A 24,281-nucleotide genomic window follows, 5' to 3' on the forward strand; every position below is an offset into this window, starting at 1 on the left:
CGCCTCGCCATTGAAGTCAGCTTCTGTCTAATCAGGGTCGCTCTATAGCTGATCTGCGATTCTCTCTCTCGTGACTTAAATCTTTTCTCCTTCTTTGTCTCATTTTGTTTAAAATGGAAGGACGTGCAGCGAGTTTGGCTGCTGTTGGGAATAGCCTGCTTGAGAGGGGAGAGTTAGGGCAGAGAGGAGGGGTTGCTGGCGCCATGTCCCTGACGTCCAGCACCGATCTGCGGTGGGGAGGGCTGGGCCCAGCAAGGATGCCATAGTTCTTCCCAACGACAGAGGCTCCCAGAAGTGGGGGGACGGGGGGCTCTCTCCTGATGGCTGTGATGCCCCCTGTGAAGCCCGTGAGTTCCAACGCTGAGGGGAGGGTGCGGGAAGGAGGTGCCAGACGTTTGGCCTGGGTTGTACAAGCTGCTGGAGGGCCCCAGGGAGGCCGGAGGGCTCTCCAGGTTGGTCCCGGGACCAGTGGGGAGCATGACGTTTGTGTGGGGCCCAGGCTCAGACCAGCATTGCATCAGCCCAGGGTCCCTGCGGAGCCTGCTCGTGCTCAGCCGATTGGCTCCTCATTTTGTTTCCTTTCTGCCTGTAGAGCTGTCCCTCCCCTTGAGCCCTGTGGTGCGTCGGAGAGCCCGAATCGTCCGGGCGCTTACAGCAGGATGTCCCTTCCCTGTGTCGGGCTGTGTGCTCTCGGCAACCCGGGACCCGGCATCTCCAGGCCTGTTGTTAGTTTCTCCCCTTCCCTCGAGTGAGGACGTGACTGGCAGAGGACTCCGTCCTCAACAGCGTGCGATCTAAGATATGCTCCCGGGGCCTTCTTTGTCGTCACAGGACGGACTTGCAGTTGGACATCTAAATGGCCCGTACCGAATGGGGGGCCTTGTAGGGAACCGCACTTTGGCCAGGAAGATCTGGTGGCTGTGGTTCCACAGAACCTCGGGGGCGTGTTTCCGTTACCTGTCGCCGTGGGAAGAGCCCTCGGGGATGAGCATCTTGAAGCGGAGCTGTTGTGCCCCTGGACTCTGTGGGTCGGAAGCTTGGACCGGATGCCGGTGGGAGATGCTGCTTCTTGGCTCCGGCCTGCCTCAGCCAGAGGGATGGAGCGGCTCGGGGCTGGGACCATCTGGAGACCTCTCCGCCCACATGTCTGGCACCCGGGCTGGGTTGATGCCAAGGCTGGTTGCGGTGGGGACTGCTGGCCAGAGTGCCCGTGCGGCTCTCTGTGTGGCTCGGGCTGTTCTTCGAGGAAGCATGTCAGGAGAAAGTATCTGGAAAGCAGACGTTCCCAGGGAGCGGGAGGAAGCCGCGTGGCCCTTTCTGACCGAGACTCAAGGATCAGGGACATGGACCCCGGCTCTCAATAGCAGGGGTTTGGGCTGCTTTAAGACAGCTGCCGTGTGGTCTTTCCGGAACACTCAGGACCTGCCTCGGCAAGGAGCAGAGCCTCAGAGGCGGCCGCGTGGCCCAGGGTAGCCGCCAGGCGCCTGGCGTTCTTGACTGATGGGGGCGCGGGAGAGCCTGACCCTGTGTGAACGCTTTCTGCTCTCGGCCATCCCACATCACAGCAGCTATGAGCTCCTGACCCTTCCAGGGCATCCTGATCTGGCCAGGCAGCCAGAGCAGGCATTGCGGCTTCCTGGAAGAGTCCAGGCTTCGGAATCGGAGGTGCCTGAGTCCAGGTGCCAGCTCTCCTACCGCGGATCTGGGGGACCTCGGGTGAGTCAGTGCACCCGTGGCCATCTGTGTCTCTTCTGCAAAATGGTGAACACCCCTGCCTTGCCAGATGTGTCGCCAGCGTCACAGGAAAGATGAGGTGCCATTTGTCTGGGTACCTGGTGCTTGGATTGTAGTAACTGGGAGCTGTTGCTGGGGAGTTGCCTTCCCTGGTCCCGCGATATCATTCGTAGCGTCACACACCCCACCATCTCAGTTCCAGCAGGAAATCACCACCCAGAATCTGGCTTCTTTCTTTTTTCTTTCTTTTTTTTTTTTTTAAAGAGAGGGAGAGACGGAGAGAGCACACATCTCAAGCAGGCTCCACACCCAGTGCAGAACCCAAGGCAGGGCTTCATCTCACGACCACAAGACCATGACCTGAGCCAAAATCAAGAGCTGGATGTTTAACCGATTAGACCAGCAGGCTCCCCTCTGACTTCCTCTTTCTGTGAACAAGCGAACATTTCTTGGATCTTTAAGCCCCCCGTGATGCTGACTTACCAGCGTGTGGCAGGGGTCTGAACAGAGAACATTCGTTAACACGAGGCCAGATGGCAGAGGCGATCGCTGAGCTCAGGACTAATTAAGGAAGTATCTTTGTGGCAGAGTCTCTCCTTGTCCCTCCTTTGTACCTGTGGTTTTTGTTGTTTGTAAATGGCATCTTTGTAAAAGTAATTTTCCTAATTAGTAGCTGTTCAGGTGTAGGAATGTAATGGATTTTTAGTCTTGTTTTCAGGAAGCTCGTTGAATTCTTTTTAGTTCCAACAGTTTCTGCGGATTCCATCCTGGTTTCGCACAGGAGGTCGTGCCGGCTCCCTGTGGCTGTTTCATGCGCTTATTTCAAGTTGTGATGCTTGTTTCTTTTTCTTCTGTGACTGTACGTGCTCGAGTCTGCTGAAGTGTCGATTTCAAACCTCGCTGTTCGGTTCTGAGCTCAGGAGAAATCCTGCGAGTACCCCTTTAGCGGGAGTGCTGTTCAGGAGGTTTCTATTGGTTGACCTTTTATTAGGTCTGAGAAGTTCCTTCGACGTCGCCAGGTTTGTCCACCGTGTTTGCTCTCGTTGTCTCATCCGTGAGACAGTCTTGATTCTCCGACAACACAAGGAGCATCTGCTGGGGCCGCTGTCCGTCTGTGTGAGCTCCCTCTGCCGGATGGCTTCCTGGACCTCCCAGGTGGGGTGAGTGCATGTCCCTGTGGCTGGGGACCCCATCACCATGGGCTCTCACAGCAGAGGCGCACCTGCCAGCCGGCCACCCAGCTGCAGCTCAGCCTCAGAGTCTGTGGAAGACCTGCAGCTCGGCCACAATCCTCTGAAATCCAAGGTCGAGGGTGCTCTGGTGCCGGCTGCGTGCACGTGGGACAGAGGAGTCACAGAGGGGCGGTGGACTGGAGAGCGTGGCATGTTACTGTCGTGAGGCTCTGGTTGAACACCCTGGACGAGAGCACAGAACTGGACAGGCAATGAGGTGGGTCTGGTGAGCGGCCACATTGGAAGGGTCATCCTGTCGGAAGGTGGCGCTCCAATGGCTCTGGGCCCTGCAGGATTTCCAGGAGAGATGACCCCCACCGTAGCTCTGGTTTTTAGGGGAGAAAGAAAGGGGCAGGGTGGGTTGGGGAGGGAGAGGGCAGGCGGAAACTGAGTGGGGAGCCTGCTGTTGTGTCAGGGTGACCCGTGAGTGGAGAGCCCGGGGCCACCAGGAGTTCGGCTACCTGGCAGGCTCATTTGAATGGAGAGGTGGAGGTGCTCTCCTGGGGCAGCTGCTTGGCCCGGCAGGGAATGGGGACAGGCAGGGGGTTGTCCTGGATAAGATTCTGTGGAAGTGACTGGGTTAAACCGGAAGGAATGTGACATGATGGCAGGTCAGGATGCTGGTCGGGTTTGGCGGTGGGTGAGAAGCAGTGGCTTGGTGATGTCATTCCCCAAGTACCTGCCCCTAAGGGAGCAGATCCTGCTGAGTCCTGCTGCCTTGGGCTAAGATGCTTCTCTTGGGTGTGATGGCTTCACTGTGTCTGAAGAAGCCCCGACTTTATCCTGCATAAGGCTCGGGGGAGCTCCTGTGTATGTCCCTTTCCCTCCTGGGCTGCCTTGTTGAGCAGCTGCACTGCTTTGTGGGGCCCTCAGCCCATCGTGCTGTCTGGTCTCATTCCTCCCCCTCCTTTTCCTTCTGTGTTGGGCCACACAGAATTCCTCGGTGGTAGACAGGTGCCCTGCAGCCTGGGTGCCCCCTGTCACCTCTCCACTCCCCAGATGGCAGATGACAAGGTCATGTGTTTGCAGATGACGGGGAGAAGGTGGGTTTCACTGCCTTGTTGGTAAAAAACAGATGTTCATTCTTTTCAAGACAGGCAAAAAGTTGAGACTTCACTTAGTAGCCTCGTGGAACAGGACCAAGGCTGTGGTTTTTCATTTTTGATATAATTTTCTTCTTCCTGATTCCTATTCTCTTAAAATACATGGGGCTTCATGAACTAATACTGATGGATCCGGTTTCTGTGGGTTTGCGTTCGCTGCAGACACTGGGATGCTGATTAGTCTGAGCCCATTACCACGTTTAAGGCTTAAAGTCAGGAGTGAGCCCCAGTGGAAAGAGGAGCCCCGGCCCAGGAAGCCACTCCATGGCCATGCCTTCCTCACCGGGAGAGCAGAGAGGAAAAGCCGTGGCTGCCACGCCTGCTCCACAGCCGCTCCCACGGGGTCCGCTCATGGCTGGCTGTGTGTGCATGTGGCACCTGGCTATGCTTACGGCAAGTGCTGGCCTGGAGATGAGATGTGCTCAGCGTTCTGTTTTCTTTTCCATTAAAAAAAAAAAAAAAAAAAAGTAAAACGTTGGTGCTACCTGCATTTGGTGGTCGGGGCTGTAGCCAGATCGTGGCCCCACCTGCCCGGGTATCAGTGCTGCACTGATCGGTGGTGCCACCGCGTGGTGGGGGTGGCAGTGTGCGCTCAGCATCGAGACCCCCAGCTTGTGCATGCTGGAAGGTTTTAGGTAAGTGAGGTGGTTTCCAGCTGCCTCAGAAACTGATGGAACCTTGTAAGCTGAAGAGGGGGAGACGGAGGACACCCCCCCCGCAACTGTCATGAGTCAGACAGCTGTGCAAAGTAGCAGGCTTCCTGCAGAGCGAGGGCCGTGGGGCACATTTATAAATGAGTGGAAATAGGTCTCTTTAAGTTTTTTTTTTTTTTTTTTTTAATGCACTTTAAGTTTGGGTTCCCTTTATCTGGAATATAAAACCCAAATCATGGCTTTAATGTTACACTTTAACATGCTGGCTTGCAGTGATGCAGAAGAGCATGAGCGGTTTGGGACACGGCTGGGTTTATATCCTGCCCTGTGGGGTACCCTTGGGCAAGTCCTAGGGACTGGCAAGCTCCGTGGGGTTCCCTGGGACGGGGCCTCGCAGGTGGAACTGGGGTCAGATGCTGCACCTGGCGGCCCTGGCAGGTGGCCTGTGGCCGCCCATCCTATAGACTATGGAGCGTCTCTTCCGAGCCGGGTGCCCACCCCTCCACCTGTGTGCATCTGTGGGGCTGTGGATGGGGGCTTAAAATATACGTGGGAATCATCACACATCCACCTCAAATCTTGAATTGGGCAAGTTTTTAAACCTCTCCGGATGTCTGTTAAGTGGGGTACTGACGACGTGTACATCTTTTTATTTAAGTTTGGAAGATGTTGAACTGAGACAACTAGAACAGTAAACACCCATTTATCCTCCTCCCAGATTCTGTTCAAAGTTGCTTTCATCAGTTTTTAAAAGATAGCTTTACTATTATTTCTCTAAAAATAAATATAATGTACCCACTTAAATAAGACACCAAGAAGAGTGAGTTGTAATGTGAGCTCTTGGAAATAATCACCGTGGATATTCAGTTTTATGAGGCTTCTGTAAGTTTCCCGTTCCTACACCAGATGTGCGTGTGCAAATGCAGGATTTGCGCCAGACACCTTCTTGGAGCTTCCTCCCACTCAGCCCCATAGGACAGCTTCCCATGATGGTGTAGACACACGGGGTCAGTAAATGAGCGCAGCACACGTTCCCCGGTGAGCAGTCACACCTTCCTGTCCTCTGTGACAGAGGGTGAGCGCTCTGTGCAGGTGTCTGCGTGTTTCAGGATAAAGGCCTCCATCTTGAGTTACTCCACCAAAGGGCACATGATCTTAAAAGATTTCTGAAATATACCTTCAAGACCATTGAGCTCAAGAGAGTGATCATTTTTTCAAAGCTCTTGTAAATATCAGCTAGGCAAAAAAAAAATTTACAGTTTTTATTCACATTTTTTGGACGGAGGGCTGGGCATGTTTTCTCTTTGTTGGCCACTAGTATTTCCTACACGTATTGTCAGCCATAGTCAATGCCCACTTTCCTGTGGGAGTTTTAAATCCTTTGTAGTTTATTTTACTTTTTTTTTTTTTTTTTAAGATTTTATTTATTTGACAGAGAGAGAGAGTGCGCACAAGCAGGAGATGCAGAGTGGGAGGGAGAAGCCGGCTCTCTGCTGAGCGGGTAGCCCAGTGTGGGGCTTGATCCCAGGACTCTGGGATCATGACCTGAGCTGAAGGCAGATGCTTAACCAACTGAGCCACCCAGGAGCCCCAAAGCCTTCGTAATTTATATAAACTCTGTATATCCAGGTTTATAGTTTCGCATTTGTGAGCTTATTGTCATAAAATTTTCTGAATTTGTAGGGCAATTAGAGAAGCTTTAAAAATCTTACATAGTCAGATTCGTCTTTGTGACCCCCGCATTTTGGTTCCAGGAATGAAAGCATTCTGATTCCCAGATTATAGAAGATTATTAAATTTTGAAGTATTTCTAAGGATGTCTTTGTTTCACTTAGAAATGTTAACTCTTACAATTTGTATCCGTTTGGAATTTGTTTTGTGATAAAAGAGGTAAGGGAGCTCACCTTGCCTCTCCCTCAGCTGTCCCAAGGATTGTGCCAGCTGTCCCTTCTCTGCCGTCCCACGACTGAAATGCCATCTCAGCCCACCCCGCACCGTCCTCACGGCCGCTCCTGCCGTCCCTCCTGATTCTCTGCCTGCCGTCTTCTGGGGTGAGGCCCCTGAGGACAGGGATGCCGTTGGTGCTCAGGAAATGTTGCAGGAGTGGAATCAGACAGAGTCAGCGTACCGGGAATGCTTCGGGGGGGCTGGGCACACAGACCTCAGTCCCACAGCAGCTGTCACCATGCGCCGGGTGCTAATTGAGTGAACTTGGGGGGCCTGTGTTATTATGCACTGCTAGGTCACCCATCTCTTTAAAACATTCGTTTGACTTCATGGGGTGCCTGGGTGGCTCAGTGGGTTAAAGCTTCTGCCTTCGGCTTGGGTCATGATCTCAGGGTCCTGGGATCGAGTCCCGCATCGGGCTCTCTGCTCAGTGGGGAGCCTGCTTCCTCCTCTCTCTCTGCCTGCCTCTCTGCCTACTTGTGATCTCTGTCTGTCAAATAAATAAATAAAATCTTTAAAAAAAGAAAAAAAAAACATTCGTCTGACTTCAATATACCCACTGTCTCCCAAGGACTTGAGTCCACTTGGCCTGGCGGCAGGGCTCACATGGTCTGCTAGCAACAAGACCTGGGCTGAGCCCAGCTGTCCCTGTCCCTTACCTGCCCGCTTTCCCATCTCTACCCTGGGGATCACCTGTGCCCGAGCCGGGGTGGGGAGTGGACGAGAAGGTGCGTGTGGAGGTTTCTGCAGCAGGCCCGGCACACCAGGGGCCCCAATGCTTCCGCAGGCGTCGTGGGAGAGTGTGAACCAACCCACGCGCCAGAAGGGGCAGTTCCACGGGTCCTGCTGCTGCCCAGAGATGTCCTTGGTAACTAAGAGGGATTCGTCACTGTCAAAGAGCACAACATTCTGAATTTTCTGCTGAAGAGGGATGGGAACAGGAAGGCGGTAAGTTAGATTCTAGTAGGCTTGGGGTGGTGAAAAGAAGGATTTAGGTTCTTTGGTGAAGGAGATGGTCCTGAAGTACGGGAGATGTCCTGAGAGCTCTCTGTGAGGGAGGTTGGTCCATTCCATGGGCCATGCTGGCAGAGGGCCCCGCTGAAAGGAATCTTTGCTCTGTGCTCTGCTGGCCTGGCACCGAGTCACCCCCCAGGGAGCCCCGAGCTCGTGTCTGGGAGGCTGGATGCGAGGATAGATGAGGCGTCTGGAGCGCACCTCGAGTCTCGGAGATGCTTGATAAATGTGGCTTCTTTTGTCGCAGCGGTGGAGACGGCGTGCGGGAGACCAAGGATGGTCTTCACAGGACGCCTCGCGTTTGTGCCATGAAACGCTTGACACTCAGTGATAAGGGAAGGTGTTTCTACTAAGCGTGCGACACTGAGATATTCTTTTACTTGTCTGTTCATTCATTCATTCAACAGTTGCACAAAAGCAGACATAATCCCTGCCGTGGCATCACTTATGTTCTAGTGGGCGAGGCCGTTACTAGCCAGAGAATCACAGAATAAAGAGAAAGTCAGAAGTGGTGAGCGCCGTGGAGAAGCGTGAGGCAAATGCACCGCGGGGTGGTCCGTGTTTTCACGGAGCTTTTGAGACGGGCTTATGTCACGTGGCGGTGTCCTGTGACAAGCACGCGGGAGTGTTGGTCCACGGAGCGGAGCCCACGCGGGCAGTGCTCATGCCAGCCGCTGGGGCGACGCTTTGGTGGGAGGGAATATACGCTTTACGAGTATTTAATTCTCCCTTGTGTTTATTCCAGTTTTTGTCATACTGTGGACAGATGGGGCGGGTCAGAGGAGGTGTCTTTGACATGGAGGGAAAGTTTATTGAAACAATTTTTATGGGAAATTTTTCTATTTACAGATCACAGAGATGACTTTGGGGACCGTTTCTCAGAGAAATCGTGTTTTAAATGATGGCTGGAGGTTCACCAAAGCCTATTTAAAAATCCTTTGTGGGTGAAGTTCTTTGGGTTGGCAACGAAGATAAAGACCCGTCTTGTTAGTCACTGACTTGAGGGCACTTGGGTGTGGCTCATCACCAGCCCTAGACCGTAGTGTGTGTTAGATGTCCTTAGGCATGCGTATCGCTCGCTGAAATGAGGTTAAAATATTTTTGGAGTATTACTCATTCAACCACAAAAGTTGACTGAGGCAGTTCAGTAGCAATCTTCCTGCCCGCTTGGCTTGCCGTCCCCCCCCCTCCACCACCGCCTTGGGCCCCTGCCAGGACCGCGCCGTCACCTGGGAGCACCTGCCTTGCTCAGCCCCTTGCCCCCTCATCATCCCCACCCCCCCCACTGCCCCAGAGTGACTGGCTGCCCCCTCTTCCCCCATTGCCTCCCAGGGCCACTTTTTTGGGTATTGCCAAGAATCAGGCTACAACAGATTGGAATTTCCCAGAGGGTTTTTTTACCAAGAGAGGAAGAAATGAAAAGATTTACAGGAACTGTGGCCTGCATGAAGGTGACACATTTCTAGAGAACAGCTCTTGGACTCCATGGTTGGCTTCTTTCCCCAAAGGGCTGTCCTCCTCGCCCCCCCCACCCCCTTGCCCTGGGAGCCTTCCTAGGGTTTTGTCTGGTTCTTCTGTCTCTCCTCACCCTCCTTCAGAGTGGGAGGAGCTGAGCACACCTGCCCGAGGGTGAAGGGCAGAAGTGAGAGCCTCCCGTGGCTGTGGACACACCCCTATGCTGGAGAAAGGGTCTCATCGGATGGTCTGTGTCAGCCTTGGGGTGTTTTCGGAACCCCCTGCCCTCCGGGCTAGCACCGAGTGTCCCCCTGAAGCTCCGGTGTGGGGCCAGCTGCGTCCTGAGCCCAGACGCCGGGTTCCGGTGTGCTGAACGCAGAGTTCTCCTAGGCCATGATTATGCACACCTGCTGAGCCCCCATCCACCTCTGGGAACCGCCCCCCCCACCGGTGTGTCCCCCCTATGTCCCATTTTACTTTCTTCATGCCCTTGCAGGTGTGAGAGCTCACACGCCAAGGTGGGCTTCAGAGGTTGGGGTCGGCGGTGAGCGCTGGCCGTTAGAGAAGGTGACTGCGACCCAGACCACGACCCGGCTGGGCTCGTCTCCTCTAGGCCATGCGGCCCGAACCGGCTGTGGGAGCGGAAGTTCCCCGTCTTGGCATTCGGCCAGACAGAAACCCATCTCTCAGGGAGCTCGGGCGACATTTGGTTTGGGGTTTTGGCTTCTTTTCCTCCCAGTCGGCTGGTCGGTCACCCGGTCTAACACTGTTTTGCACACAGTGTGGTTCTGTTTTCTCTCCAGCTGACGGGAGCACACGTCCCTGTCTGCAGTCGTAGCGCTTCGTTCTGAGAATGGCTCCATTCATCTCCCCAGAGAGGCTGCTGCGGTTGTGTTCGGTGGAGTCCCACTGGCTTGGGGGGGCCGTAAGCCATAGCGGCCTGTGTAGGCAACAGGTGAATGCGCCGAGTGGCAGTCTGTCTGTCCTCTTGTAGCAGGAGAGTGCCGGTCGGACGGCTTCTGCTCTCTGGTCTGGGCCCTGGGAGCCTTCAGAACCTGTCCTTTTCTAGCCCACGGTGAAAGCAAAGGTACAGGAGACACACGGACCTGGGTGGTGGTCCTACCCAGCCACTGCCCAGCCGGGGAACCTGACGAGTCACTCAGCCTGTTGAGTGACTCTGTTGCCTCTTCCAGGGAGGTCCAGAAGCCTGAAGGAGCTGATGCCCGGCCTGGCCCACATTGCGGCACAGGAGGCCTAGACGGCCTTGAGCTGTTTCTGTCACTTTCTTTTGTCTTCATGATTTCCGGCTGATGCCCAGTATGGTGAAGACAGAATTCTAGAAGGAAGCGGAGGACGCATGACATTGAATGCCCGTGCTCGCTTCGAGGCTCCGGAAGGAGCTTGACAATAGCTTCCTGGTGTTCGGGGGCAAATCTTTGACTGTCCTGGTCCCGCTGAGACATGGGTGCAGGCGGGCTGGGTTCCCTTCCTGGAGGAACTGTTGCTGGCCCTACAGCCGGTACAGCGAGTGGCGCGCCAGCCATTCAATCCAGAGCCTGGACGGTGGTCACCTGCCGGTCACTGAGGGCCAGACTCTGTGTTAATTTAGTGACTCTGTGAGCTGCGTGTATCTTGAGGAACATTTAAGTCACCCAGGTCCTTTTGTTTTGGAAGATGCCGGGCTGCTAGTAAGATGTGGTGACAGGAGCCCTAGTGGGGATGGGAAGCCCCAGGCTCCCCTCTCTGTGGGCTTCCTCTCGGGCCCCTGCCCCAGGCGGAGCTCCCAGACCCTCCTGGAGCCAGGCTCACCCCAAGTCCGTGACTCAGAGCAGGTTTCAGGGGAAAGGGTGAGTTACTTTCTCCCCGCGGTTTCCAAGGTGACTTCCGGCCCCAAATTCTGCTTTTTGTTATGTGTCCTCAGTGGCCAGGGGTGTTGCTCTTGGCCCGATGGTGGAAGCCGGCGCCGAGACATTGGCGTTGGTCCTGGCTGTGAGGCACAGGGGCAGTGGCGGTGGGAGGAGGCTGGGTGTGGGGCCGAGGCTGCTCCAAGCCAGCGTCTCCCGCCAGAGTGCGGGCCACACGGGTTATGCAGGGTTTGTACGAATTCCGTTCCGTGTGCTTCGGTGTTTAGAAAACAGCAGAAACGAAGGGCTTCTCGGAACAGTGATGCCTGCCTGCTGCGGGCTGTCTGTGCTCGTCACCAGATAAACCTGCCTGGCGACTGCTCGCTTCTTCCCCCCGATTTGCTTCTAGGTGAATGGGCAGAGCTGTGGGTCCTGAGACCGTGTACAGGTTTGGTCTTGGGACGCAGATGGGCCTCACGTTTTGAACACAAGGCCATGCTGTCAGGCCTTAGCAGGATGTCTGATTTCTGATTCCCAGCGCCGAGCCCCTGCCTGGTTGGCAGCCTGTGCGGTGAGCCTGGCGAGCCGTTGTCATGGCAGCTGGTAACTCAGCTCACATCACATCGGGGACAGGCGCTGGTGGGGCGGCCATGGAGACAGAAAGCCTGGTTTGCAGGCCTGCGGGGCGTGATGCTGCCTCTGGGGCCCTCCCTGTCTGAGGACCAGCTAACCGCCCACCCGTTAGACCACCACGAACCTGGGGGGGGGTGTCGGTTTGTGACATAACAGGGAACTGAGACGCCGTCTTCTCTGCTTATAGATGAGGCCACCCCGGCCCCTTGGAGCGGACGGTTCTCACGCACTCGGGGTCATGAAGCCCTTTGTCAGGCTGGTCAAGGTTATGGGTAGAATAAGAACGTTTTTCAAGGCACAGGACAAGACACATAGGATGACGAGGAAAGCTGGTCATGTCGAAGTACAGTTAACAAAGTAACAGAACGAATGTTACCACGTTTAGTGAGGGTCCAGCAGCTGGTCTAGTAAATACCATGATTTTGAAGTAGCAGTGAGTTTAAAGGTTTTTACTTATTTGACAGAGAGAGAGTGCCCATGTACACACGAGCTGGGGGGGCGTCAGGCGCCCAACTGACTGAGCCCCCCAGAGCCCCCAAGTAGCAGTGGGTTTGAACCCGTTAACTGCCACCATGTGGCAGGGGAGCCTTCTGTTTCCCTGTGTCCTGGTGTGTCCTCGTATGTTTGGTTGTCCTTGTTCATGAGGGAAAGGAGCGATACATTTCACTTTGAGCTCAGCCCAAGTTCACAGGCCCTCCGAGTTGTCTGTGTGGGTTCTGGGCTGAGACCTCCCGGCTCGGGGGTGCTCCCCTTGGCCCTCCCTCTCCAGGGCCGGGGTTCTGTGGTCGCAGGTGGTGGGCAGGGCATCTCACTCTCAGGGCCCTGGCTCCAGGGCACTTGGCCTGGTCGGTCCTGGTCCTAGGGACACCTGGTGGCAGGACTTGAACTCAAGGAGGCCAGACGAGCTGCCCTGATGAAGGCCGCGGTAGAGGGGCAGGCAGGACCGAGCAGCAGGTGCGCGCCGCCTCCTGGCAGCTCCTGGGGCGGAGATGGGCCTTGGTCCTCACTTGTTTCTCAAGGAAGCCAGGACAGGAAAAAGAGAAAAACCACAGAACGCCACTGTAGACAGCTGGGGTGTGGGGAGCTGAGAAGTGGGGGGTCTGGCCTCCTGCACACATGTCTCCTGGGTCCTTTCTGTGGGCACATGGATGGCTCCTGGCTGGGTACTGAGGCCAACAGACATGTGTCCTGGAAGGACACTCATCGTGTGGTCGCCTGGACCCCGGGAAGGGACTGACACGGAGCACAGTGGCTGAAGGGGCCCAGGGCACCCCAAAGGCCTGACGGGCTGTGTGGGGGAGCAGGAGACACAGCTCCCAAGCTGAGCCGTGAAGCGGTGGTGTGCCCATGGCCTAGAGGCCTCTGATGTGTGGGTCACTGTAGCAGGGAGGGCAGAGATGCTGGGCGGTGGGGCCGGGCTGGGCAGGGCTTGGTGGCAGCCCGGGGGACGGCGCTCGTCTTGCATCTGGGCTCAGGACCCTGTTCCTGTCCGTGCACTGCTGCCTCTCGCTCAGACCCTGTGCTCCTGCGGGCAGGGTCTGTGCCTGGCCTGGGGTCAGATTCAGGACGTTAATGGGTCAGCAAGTCCTTCGTTCTAGAGGCCGGGAACCTGGAGCCTGAGCCAGCGAGGGGCGAGCGTCGATCTGACAGTCTGTTCTCCGTGTGCGGGTGGAAGGGTGGCAGCGGCAGTAGGTGGCCGCGGGAGCCCCCGGTGGGTGCTGCGGAAGGCGGGGTCCCCCTCGTGCGCTGAGCCCTCCGGCAGGCCCCCTGCTTCCGCTCCAAGGACGTAGGTAGAGATGTTCCTACGTGGGCCTTCAGCACAGTGTTTACTTTTTAAAGTGAATGTTTGGAAACCGCTGAAATGCATCGGCAGGAGACGGCTTGGTGAGTACGGCCGTCGGCGAAGATTCGTTGTGGAGAATTGCGTAATATGACGTTAGATGAAAGCCGTCAGGGAGAAGTCTGCATGGTTGTGTCAGCGCAAGCGCACACATTGTGTGTCGTGTGTGTGTGCAGAGACTGACTTTGAACAGGGATTACCTCTGGTGGCGTCCGTCACAGGCAACTTTTCTGTTCTCTGTATTTTTCCGTATCTTCTGTAATGAGTGTGTGTTTTGACATCAGAGGAACTGCGCCGTGTGAAAGCAGCCACCTGGTCCCCGTCCATCATCACAGGTGGGGAAGCGAGACCACGTGTTCGGTAGGCAGTCACCCACGGAGGCCACTGTAGAAAGTGCTCTGTGACCTGTAGTTAAGTGAAGACAGGTGACCCGGACCCACAGGCTCTCAGTTATCTGGTACGTGGGAGAGCCTCTACAAGCCTTTACTCTCTGGTCACCCCACTTCTTGTCCTGTGTGTGCACCCCTTACTTAGGGGAGAGCCGGGACGGGCGTCCCACTCTGGCAAGGGGGCTGCGAGGAGATAGTGCGCGGGACAGGTGTCACACAGCCTGCTCTGGGACCCTCCCATGAAAAAAGGCGGGTGACAGTCCCCGCCCTGAGACCTGGATTCCCTGGGGAGGAGAGCCCCGTCCCGCAGAAGCCTTACTTAGAACACAGCGACAGGCTCACTTTCCATGGTGCCTGTAAAAAAAAAAAGAAAGAAAAGAAAAAAAACCAGCACAACTTCCCAGTTGCCGTGACCCAGTCGCTCATACAGGAAGTCGGTTACTCATTCACTACGTTTCCCTTTCACTGATGGAGACGTGGCTCTAAAAGTGGAATTTCTGAGCACGTGCGCTGAGTTACCAGCAGCAGTTCCGCAAACACTCGTTGCCTGCGTTACCAGCGCCGGCTGACATGCTGGGGCCCCCCTGCCCTTGAAACGCGCTCTGGTCCGTGGTGCGACTCGTGGGTACATCGGGTCGGTGGTGGGCCAGGGACTGTGCTTACCTCGGACCCACCATTTCCCTCCCCCTGCTGAGGTCCCTTCCTGCGGTGACCATCCAGTGCTCCTGGATGAGGAAGGAGGGGTCGCCTTCCTATTCCCAAGGGTTTCACCCCCCAGAGCAGCAGTCCGATGGCACGGACACAGTGGAAACACATTCCCAGCAGAGCCGTGTGCCGCGTGGCCAGGTGGGAGAGGCGGTGCACCTGCTGGGGCCGCGGGGCGGGGGTGGGGGGAGATGCAGGCCTGGGCATCAGGCAGAGCTTTGAGCAGAAGGAAGTGGCGTGTCTCGGGGTGGGGTGGAGAAGATGGGAGCACCTGGGGGGTGGGGAGGATTGCTGGGCCCGGCAAGGGTGGCGGTGTCGGCCCAGCTGGAGAGGACCTGGGGTCTTACTGCAGGGTCGGGTTTTGGGGCGAGGTCCCCACTGAGTCTCTCAGGGGCATCTTCTCTGGTGAAGCCCCCCCAGATCCTCCTTGTGGGCTGTCCTGTATTCAGCAGATGTTGATGGTCCCGAAGGCGGGGGAGGCTGAGCTGAGAACCATCCCCCATCTCCACAGCACATGATCGCCAAGCTTGGGGGCGGTGGGCTTGGGGCATGGAGCCCCCCCCCATTGCTCCCCGGCATCTCTGCTTCTCTGTTCCTCCTGCGGCACGGGTGAGCGGGAAGGGTGCGCGTGGCGAGTTGCTCTCTAGGCGACACTGGAATTAATTTTCAGAGTCATCTGTTTTGACCGTGAAGAAGGCGTGTGTGCTGGTCAGCATTTGGTTTTCATCTCAGAATATCATCTTCCCCTGGGGCCAAGAGCTGACACCCACGAGAGCGCCCCCGCCCGCCCACCCGCCACTCTGTCCCTTCTCCCGCGCCCGGGCTCTTGCGTGCGGCGTGGCCTGTGCGAGGTCCCCTCCGGGTCCCAGTCCTGCTTGTCTTAGCATTTTACACTTCGGGATTGACTCCCCGTGAGGCATGAGTCCCGGATCTCCCTGAGGGCGAGGCTGGGCCAGAGTCTTTATCCTCCTGTTAGGAGCATTTCCTTCCCGGGGGCCTGAAGCTGCCGGGACCGCCCCCTGCTCTGCTTGGGGCACGGTCAGGGCTTCGCTTGTGGTCATGTACTCCGCACACCAGCCCAGAGCTCTCAGGATTTTCGGGTTAAAAGCCAGAAGCAAGGAAGAAATAGCTTGTGAAGTCACATATTCCATGAATGTGTCGCCATTGTGTTTTCCCACGGCTTTCATTGACACGGGTTAGTGACCCGGGCCATGGGTAGGTTCCCTTGTTTCCCGCGGCAGTTTTCTGGAAGTGGTGGGTATCACGGAGACAGGAGAAATGGGCTCAGCCAGAGAAATGGGCCGCAGGCATGTCTGTGGCAGTGGTTAGATTTTAGGACGGTAAACTCATCCCCAGCTTGGCTGCTGAGGGGCGGAAGGAAGCCTTGCTTCAGAAACGGGCACCCCAGCTCGCTCTTCCTCTCTGAGCCTTGGACGGCTTCCCTTTTCAGAGGCAACATCTTGGCTCCGTAGCTGTGATGCACAGTCAAGAAACATGTGAAAAGCACCTTGTAAACTGGAAAGCCCTTTTCGGTGTGGCTGGTGCTCTGGTTCCTGAAATGGGCCGTGTCTCTGTGGCTGGGCATTTCCTGGGGCACAGTAGTCAACTCGTGCGGTTCTGCTGTGTTTCTGCATTCTCAAGATGCGTCTTGTAGGTTAGCTTCTGCCTAGGAGCAGGGACGGCGTGTGGGCAGACGGTACAGTCCGCTCCTGGTCAGGGGCAGGGTCTGTAGTACAAAGGATCACACGTAGCCTGTGCTTACGAGGAGCAGACCCGCCTAGTCCTTTGCTGGCGTGCATTCCCACGCTGCTCTGGGAGGGGACCCGGGAGCTGCCTGGGAGCACTGTTTATTTTTGTATCCTTCATCCTGGACGTTACCCAGCGTGTAAGGGGCACACGAGTGTGCTTGTTGAAGGGCTGGTGTGTGGTGTGCGAGTCCGTAACATGGCATCTACATCAGAGTTGCTCAGTGAGACAGACCTGAAGGGTTACAGGTGGTACAACTCAGTGAGATTAATAACCTTTGAAGCATGTTTGTTTTCTCGTAGAAAGAAAACAAAACAAAAAGAGTAACTGAAGGGCTCTGAGTTTTTCTAGGTCAGAAATGCAGTAAAAACAGCTTAAATTATTCTTAGTAGCATACTTTTGTTTCCGGTAAATGTCAGCAGGGATTGAAGTACGTGGGATTTTTTCTTTCTTTCTTTCTTTCTTTTTTTTTTTTTTAACGAGGAGGATTTAAAAAAAAGACAAGCAAAAATTAAGGGTATTCTGTTATTGGAAAAATATTTAGTTGATTTCTTTTCCTAAGCCGCGGTTTGAACTTTACTAGAATTAGTGAAAATTTGCGTTGGGGTGAAGTTTCTGTACTGTCTGTGGGAGAGGAGTACGCTCTTTGCTTAAGTGAATGACTTACCTGGGAATGCAGGGGGGCCACCAGTGTGGGGTTCTTGGCCCCTTCAATTCCGTATGCATCGTACCCCTTTGGTCTTGTCTCCTGAGAATTCACACGGTCCCGTTTTCCCGGTCTCTGTCACATGCACAGACAGGGCAGCGATGTACAGACACACACATGAGCAGTGAGTCGCTGCGGTGCAGTTGAAGTCAAGAAGTGGCTTGATGTTGAGGCCCCTCCTTTGTGGAAATGTGCTGTTGGTCTGCGGAGAAGGGGGTGCGTTGTGGTTCCAGGGACGGGAGAGGTGGCGTGGGTAGTCACCTGAGCACAGCTGTCTAAAGCCCCTAGAGTAGGGGCTGGGGGATAGGAAGTGGCGCCCCAGGCGAGCCGTGGCAGGGTGCCTGCGTGAGCCCCGCTGTGGGGAAGGCTCGGGTTTCTTGACTCTTGAGGTTGCAGAAATCCTCCTCCCTGACTCTGGTGGTTCATGGTCAGGGACTCTGTCTGAGTGGCCTCCGCAGCCTTGCCTCACCTGTCTGAGCCTCAGCCTCCATAGTTACAACCGGAAGGAGGTTGACCAGATGTTTCTGGGCTCGTCTGGTCCATCGGGCGCTCTTAGACTCTAGGGCATGAAGGTGACCTTGCTCAAGTTGCCCGGGTCCGCCCGGGGAGACCGCCAAGTGGGCTTACAGCGCAGTGTAATGCGCGTGTCCTGGCACTGTGAACACAGCAAGCCAGAGACAGGAGTAAGGGCCGTGACGAGTGAAGGCTGGTGCCCGGGATTGAGGAGGTCTGGGGGTGGCAGACGACAAGGCTGAGGCTGGACAGTGCTCACTGGACGGCTGCCAGTTGGAGCCTTGGCTGGGGCCAGCCACAGAGGCATGGGGACAGGGATGGCCTGGAGTGTAGAAAGTGGGTCAGCAGGGGGTGGGGGTACCTGGAAGTCAAGACCCCGTTAGGAGGCTTCCCTCACTGCCTGTGCACGGTGAAACGGGGCCTCGAGGGACAGAGGGTCCCTTGGGCCTGGCCGTTGAGGATGGTGCGTCTCTGATGACGCAGACCTGGAGAGGGGTAGGGGCGGGAGAGGCGGGTTTTCCGCGGAAACGTGAGAGCACAGGGAGGAGGAGGAAGGAACGCGTGTGTGGGGGGTGGCGTGTGACAGCGGGTCCGCGGGAGCTGGGAAGGGCGGGCCGCACGGTGGAGGCGGCGCACGAGCTCTGGGAAAGCCGCTGCTCCCTGGGTAACCCGCGTTCTCTTGGCCCTTCCAGTGCTCGCGCCTCCCGCGCCGCCGCCGCCGCCCATCCAAGGATATGCCTTCAAGCCTCCGCCCAGACCCGACTTCGGGACCTCCGGGAGAACAATCAAGTTACAGGCCAACTTCTTTGAAATGGACATTCCAAAAATTGACATCTATCATTACGAACTGGACATCAAGCCGGAGAAGTGCCCAAGGAGAGTGAACAGGTATCTGTCGCTTCACCCTTCACCGGCCGTGACTGATGCGCGGCTCCCCTGTGCGCACAGCAGGCCCTTCCCCGGAGCTTTCTGGTGCGGTTGCTTTTCGAAAAATGTCTCGTGTGTTTCATTGCACCTTGATACAGTTAAGGGTGTAGCTCCATGTTGGGACAAGCTCCTGTGCCCGCCCGCCAGCCGAGAACCTCTCCTCGTGCCCTCTTCATCAGTCCCAGCCCCGAGGCCGGTGCTCTGACCGGGGTCACCGTTGATCTGTTCCCTGCTGGGGGGGAGGGGCCGGGACACAGCGGGGTCGCACAGCCTGTGAGGTGGTCTCCCTGACCTGCTCCTTCCACTGGCCGTGACGTCGTTGAGACGGACTCGTATTGTTGTGTGGATCAGTAGCCGAGGACTGTTTCATGATACGAGTGTTTCATAGTTTCGTCATCCTCTTGTTGGATGCTTGGGCTGTCTGGGCTTTGCCATCATGAACAAAGCTGTTGAAGTCTTTTGTGGTGACGCACGTTTTCGTTTCTCTTGGATGCAGGAGTGAAGTTGCCGGGTCACAGGGGAGGTGCAGGCTTAGCGGCGTGAGAAACTGCGAAGGAGCTGTCCTGAGGGGCAGCTGGGCCTTGTTCTCCCACCGTCCGGGCAAGGTTCTGGTTGTCCCGTGTCCTCAGTGTGTGGGATGGTCAGTCTTTGGGAGTTTTGAGGTTTCATTGGTGTCTCATGGTTTCTCTTTGTGGTTTCAATTTCCATATCCTGAGAGTGAGTTGAGCACTTTTCCTGTGCTCGTAGCTGTAATTCCGTTACATTTGCACATCACGTAGTATTTCTTTTTCTTTTCTTTTCTTTTCTTTCTTTCTTTTTTTTTTTTCCTTAAAGATTTTATTTATTTATTTGACAAACAGAGATCACAAGCAGGCAGAGGTAGGCAGAGAGAGAGGAGGAAGCAGGTTCCCTGCTGAGCAGAGAGCCAGATGCGGGGCTGATCCCAGGACCCTGAGACCATGACCCAAGCTGAAGGCAGAGGCTTAACCCACTGAGCCCCCCAGGTGCCCATCACATAGTATTTTCTAACAAAGTGTCTGTTAAAGCCCCTTCCTGCCTCGCGTCTTTGTTACTGGTCTGTTGGAGTCGGTGATATACTTGAGGTACAGGTTGGTGTTGGGAATGTTTCTGCCTGGTTTGAGGCTTGCCATGGCACCAAGTGGTGTCTCTTAATGAGCAGATTTTTATAATTTTGTTGACATCCAAGCTATAAAATGTTGAAAATTGTTATGATATTGTGTGTTCTCTCCAGGAAATCTTTGTCTGTCTGAAGGGAGCAAGGTATTCTTTTTTAAGAAGATTACATTTTGGGTATGTATATACACACACACGCATATATATGATTTTATTTATTATACATATGACTTATATATGTGTGTGTGTATATATGATTTTATTTGGGAGAGCGCACGAGTGTGCGACAGTGTGCGAGAGTGCGCTCAGGCAGGGGGAGGAGCAGAGACAGAATTTCAACCCGACTCTGGTTTGAGCTCAGGGCCTGACGTGGAGCTCGAGCTCATGACCCGTGAGATCATGGCCTGAGCCGAAACCAAGAGTTGGTGGCTTAATCTCCTGAGCCCCCAGGTGCCCTGGGCCGGTGTGTCTCTTCAGGCCTGTGGCCCATCTTGGACAAATGCTCGTGTGCTGGGAGGTTAGGGTCTGTTGAGAAGACTTTTCTTTCCCCATCGACTTACCTGGGTGCCTTTGGGGGAGGGGGTGACTCAGTTGATTTTCCCTGCTACCAGGAAGGCCCCCGGAATACTTTCTTGTGGTGGCTTTGAAAGTACAGATCAGTTAGGGAAAGCGGACGCCGTAGAATCTTCTGGTCCAAACACGGGGCTGCCGTCCCCATGGACTGGATCTACTTGAATTTCTTGCGGGACTTAGTTTTCCTGTTCAACACAGACACCTTTCAGTTTATGCACTCTTAAGTTCCTTGTATTCTTTGATGTTAATATAAGTCGTATTCTAAAATTTCATTGTCCAGGCAGGAGTGACTGCTAACGAGTGTGGGGTCTCTTTTCAGAGTGATGACAAGTTTTCTAAACTTGGGCTGTGGTTCTCTAAGGGGGACAACCCCGTGAATATACCAAAACCATTTAGTTGTGCACTTTAAAGATGTTAAAGAGTTTTTCATTATTTTTTTAACAAAGGTCGTTTTCTTTCTTTCCAGTTTCTAATGCAGGTTACTTATTTTTTTACTTTATTGCAGTGTCTAAGAAACCCAGTGTAAATAACATTGGATATATGTGGTAAAAACAGACATCCTTGCCTTGTTTTCACTCCTAGGGGGGAATAATTCATGCCTGCACCTACAAAATACTCTGTTGGTTGTAGGATTTTCTTAGAGCCCCTTTAATAGGCTGAGGGAATTCTCTCCCTGATTTGCTGAGAAATGTCCTCATCATTAGGTTTTGAGTTCTGCCAAATGCTTTTTCTGCATCTGTTGGCATAATCAGGTAGTTTTTCTTCCTTTTTTTTCCCCACCTCCTGTTTTATTTTTAAAGATTTATTTATTTGGGGGGTGGTGGAGGTAAGAGGGAGAGAGCGTCTCAAGCAGACTCCGTGCTGAGCACAGAGCCTGACGTGGGGCTTGATCCCACGACCCTGATATCACGACCTGAGTCCAAACCAAGAGTTGGACGCTCGACCCACCGAGCCACCCAGGGGCCCCTTCCCACCTGCTATTAGGGAGGTGTATTACACTGATTTTTTTGTGTGTTGAATTAGCATGAACTTCTGTGAGTCATGATGTATTATTTTACCCACATCTTTAGTCACAATTAGTTATTTTTATATATTGCCAGACTTAATTTGTTAGCATTTTTTGGTCCATTTTTGTGCCTCTACTTCTGAGGAAATATTGACCTGTACTTCTTCTTAGGTTTTGATAGTAGGGGCTTGAGGCATTGTCCCTCAGGCTGGGAGGTGCTCCATCCTCCTCCAGATTCTGAAAGAAACTTAAAAGATGGGCGTAATTTCTTTCTTGAATGTGTGACTGAATTTGTCACTGAAATGACTCAGACCTTGACTTTTCTTCCTACTGTTTAATTTCTTTATCAGATACCGGGCTGTTCAGAATTTCCTGTCTCTTTTTGTGTCAGTTTGGTGGTTTGCGTCTGTCAAGGAATCCCGCTCGTGTGCGTTGTTGAGTTGACTGGCGAAAACGGTTCCTAGTGTCCCTTTCACGTGTGTGGGACCCACCAAGCAAACCCTGTTCGTGTCTTCTCTTTCCTTCATCGGCTTTGCTACGGGGTTGTCAATCACAGCCTTCTTTTCATAGAAACAGCTTTTTACTTCGCTGATTTTTCTCTTTTGTGGATGCCCCCCGACTGTTTTCTTTTCTCTGATCTTTATTTGTTTTGAGGTTAGATCATCAAATTTCAACCTTCTTTCTTTTCCAGTCCATTTGTTTAAGGCTGTAGGTTTCCCTCTGTGCCTGGTTTTAGCTATAGCCCACAAGTTTTGATACATTTTAATTTTCATTCAAAGTATTCTCTCATTTTCCCTGTGAATTTTCTTTTTTCCATGTTTTTTTGTTTTTAGAAATGTGTTCAAATTTTGGGGTACCTGGGTGGCTCAGTGGGTTAAGCCTCTGCGGCTCAGGTCATGATCTCAGGGTCCTGGGATCGAGCCCTGCATCAGTCTCTCTGCTCAGCCGGGAGCCTGCTTCCCTTCCTCTCTCTCTCTCTCTCCCCCTGCCTCTCTGCCTGCTTGTCATCTCCCTCTGTCAAATAAATAAAAAATAAAGAAAATTAAAGAAAAAAGAAATGTGTTCAAATTTTAACTCTTCGGGGATTTTTTTTGATACCCTCTTGTCTTTGATTGCTAATTTAATTCTTTTATGGTTAAGACCATTCTCTTTAAGATTTGATTCTTTTGAAATTTATCTTAGGGCTCAGCATGTGGTTGATCTTAAGTGTTGTTCGGACGCTGGAAAAGAAGGTGTCTCCCGAGTTTGGTGGGTCTGGGAGTGGGTGGTGCCGTCCCAGTCCTCACGCCCATCGTTCTGTCCTGTGGTGGCGCCGCTTGGTCCTCCCGCCCTTCAGCACCGTTCTGATTTCATGTGTTTCGAAGCTCTCCCACCAGATACACACATTTATAGCTTTTTGTCTTCCGTGATAAATTGACCCCTTTATCACTAGGATGTATTCTCCATATATTGTAACTCTTCTGGTTTAAAAAGCCTTTTCTTGGGGCGCCTGGGGGGCTCAGTGGGTTAAGCCTCTGCCTTTGGCTCAGGTCATGATCTCAGGGTCCTGGATCGAGCCCCGCATCGGGCTCTCTGCTCAGCGGGGAGCCTGCTTCCCCCCCGCCCCCCGCCTGTTGTTCTGTCTACTTGTGGTCTCTGTCAAATAAATAAGTAAAATATTAAAATAAGTAAATAAATAAAATAAGCCTTTTCTGCCTGGTTATCAGTACAGTCACAACCATTCCTAGCTTACTGTTTAGCTGCGGTGTAGCCTGTATGTACTCCCCTGATAACCTGTGTGTGTGTTTCAGGTATGTCCATTGTAGACAGTACAGGGACTTACTCTATTTCCGGATTTTAATGGGCGTGTTCGATTTGCGTAAATACAATGTAAATGTACATTTAGTTATCTGCGGTTGAGGGCCACCGTCCCACTGTTTTTTATTCTTTATTCTTGTTTCTCTTTTCCCTTCTCCCTTTGGGCTCATCAGACGTTCTTTATTCCATTGATTCCCTCGGCTAGTTTGTGCCTTTACCTCTTTTTGCTTTTTACGTGATCACTTTCCGCATTTCAGTCTGCACCTTGGAGTCACCAGTCGACTTGGTGTTAAGACTGTAACTTCGTATGAAATGTAGGAATTTCATAGTAGTGTAATTCTTTTGACCCATCTGTCGTTTTGCTGTTGTCATCATTTATTTTACTTCTGTATACATTATAAATTCCACGGTACGATGCTGTTGTTTTAAGGAAATTAAGAAAAGGGTCTGTTTACCCATATATGAACCATACCCAGTTCTCCGCTGATGAGTGTTTTCACCTGGCATCACTTCCTTTCAGCCTAAAGAATATCTGTTAGCCTTTCTTGTTCGGGTGTGCCCATGAGGAGATGAATTCTTCTAGCACCTTTTGGAAATCTACAAATGTGTTCATTTCCTTCTTATTTTTGCAAGATTTTTTTGCTGGATATAGAATTCTAAATTTACATTTTCCTCCCAACTCTTTAAAGTTGTCTTATATTACCTTTTTTTTTTTAAGATTTTATTTGTTTATTTGACAGAGCGAGATTACAAGTAGGCAGAGAGGCAGACAGAGAGAGAGGGGGAAGCAGGCTCCCCGCTGAGCAGAGAGCCCGATGCGGGGCTTGATCCCAGGACCCTGAGATCATGACCTGAGCCGAAGGCAGAGGCTTAACCCACTGAGCCACTCAGGTGCCCTCATTATATTACCTTTTAATCATCATTTCTTCTGGTGAATTTTCAGTTTATTTTACTTCACCTATATGTAATTTGTCATTTTTCCTGTGAATATTTTCTGTTTTAATTTTGCTTTTCAGCAGTTTGATTCTGATGTGCACAAGTGTGATTTTCTTTGTATTTTTCCTTCTTGGTGTTCATTAGAGTTTTTCTGGATTTGTGTGCTGATTATCTTTCATGAAATTTGGGTGAAATGCTGGCTATCATTTCTTAAAATATTTTTTCTGCCCCATTTTCTCCTCTGTGGGATTGCAGTTATGTGTATCTTAGGCCATTTTTATATTGTCATTGAAACTGTGATTTTTTAAAAAGTCTTTTTCCTCTCTGTTTTCAGTTTGGATAATCCTTATTGATCTGTCTTCAAGATCTCTTTACCCTCTCTGCTTTGTTTTGT

The 24,281-nt window shown here is 53.1% G+C and overlaps 1 protein-coding gene across 2 annotated transcripts in view; it reads left to right on the plus strand.

The window, feature by feature from the left end:
• Positions 1 to 18,202: 18,202 nt before the first annotated feature.
• Positions 18,203 to 24,281, plus strand: part of LOC111146620 (argonaute 2, RISC catalytic component) — a 50,469-nt gene continuing 44,390 nt past the window's right edge. Inside the window, exon 1 of one of the 2 annotated variants that reach the window (XM_022502254.1) lies at positions 18,203 to 18,402. In XM_022502254.1, the coding sequence (XP_022357962.1) occupies positions 18,326 to 18,402 (77 nt within the window). In that variant the 5' untranslated portion in view covers positions 18,203 to 18,325. The remainder of the gene's footprint in view (positions 18,403 to 24,281) is intronic. The other variant, XM_022502255.1, reaches the window with a different exon arrangement.

This window comes from Enhydra lutris, unplaced genomic scaffold (assembly GCF_002288905.1).
Source record: "Enhydra lutris kenyoni isolate GAN:26980312 unplaced genomic scaffold, ASM228890v2 scaffoldscaffold14, whole genome shotgun sequence".
Classification (NCBI taxonomy): Eukaryota; Metazoa; Chordata; class Mammalia; order Carnivora; family Mustelidae; genus Enhydra; species Enhydra lutris.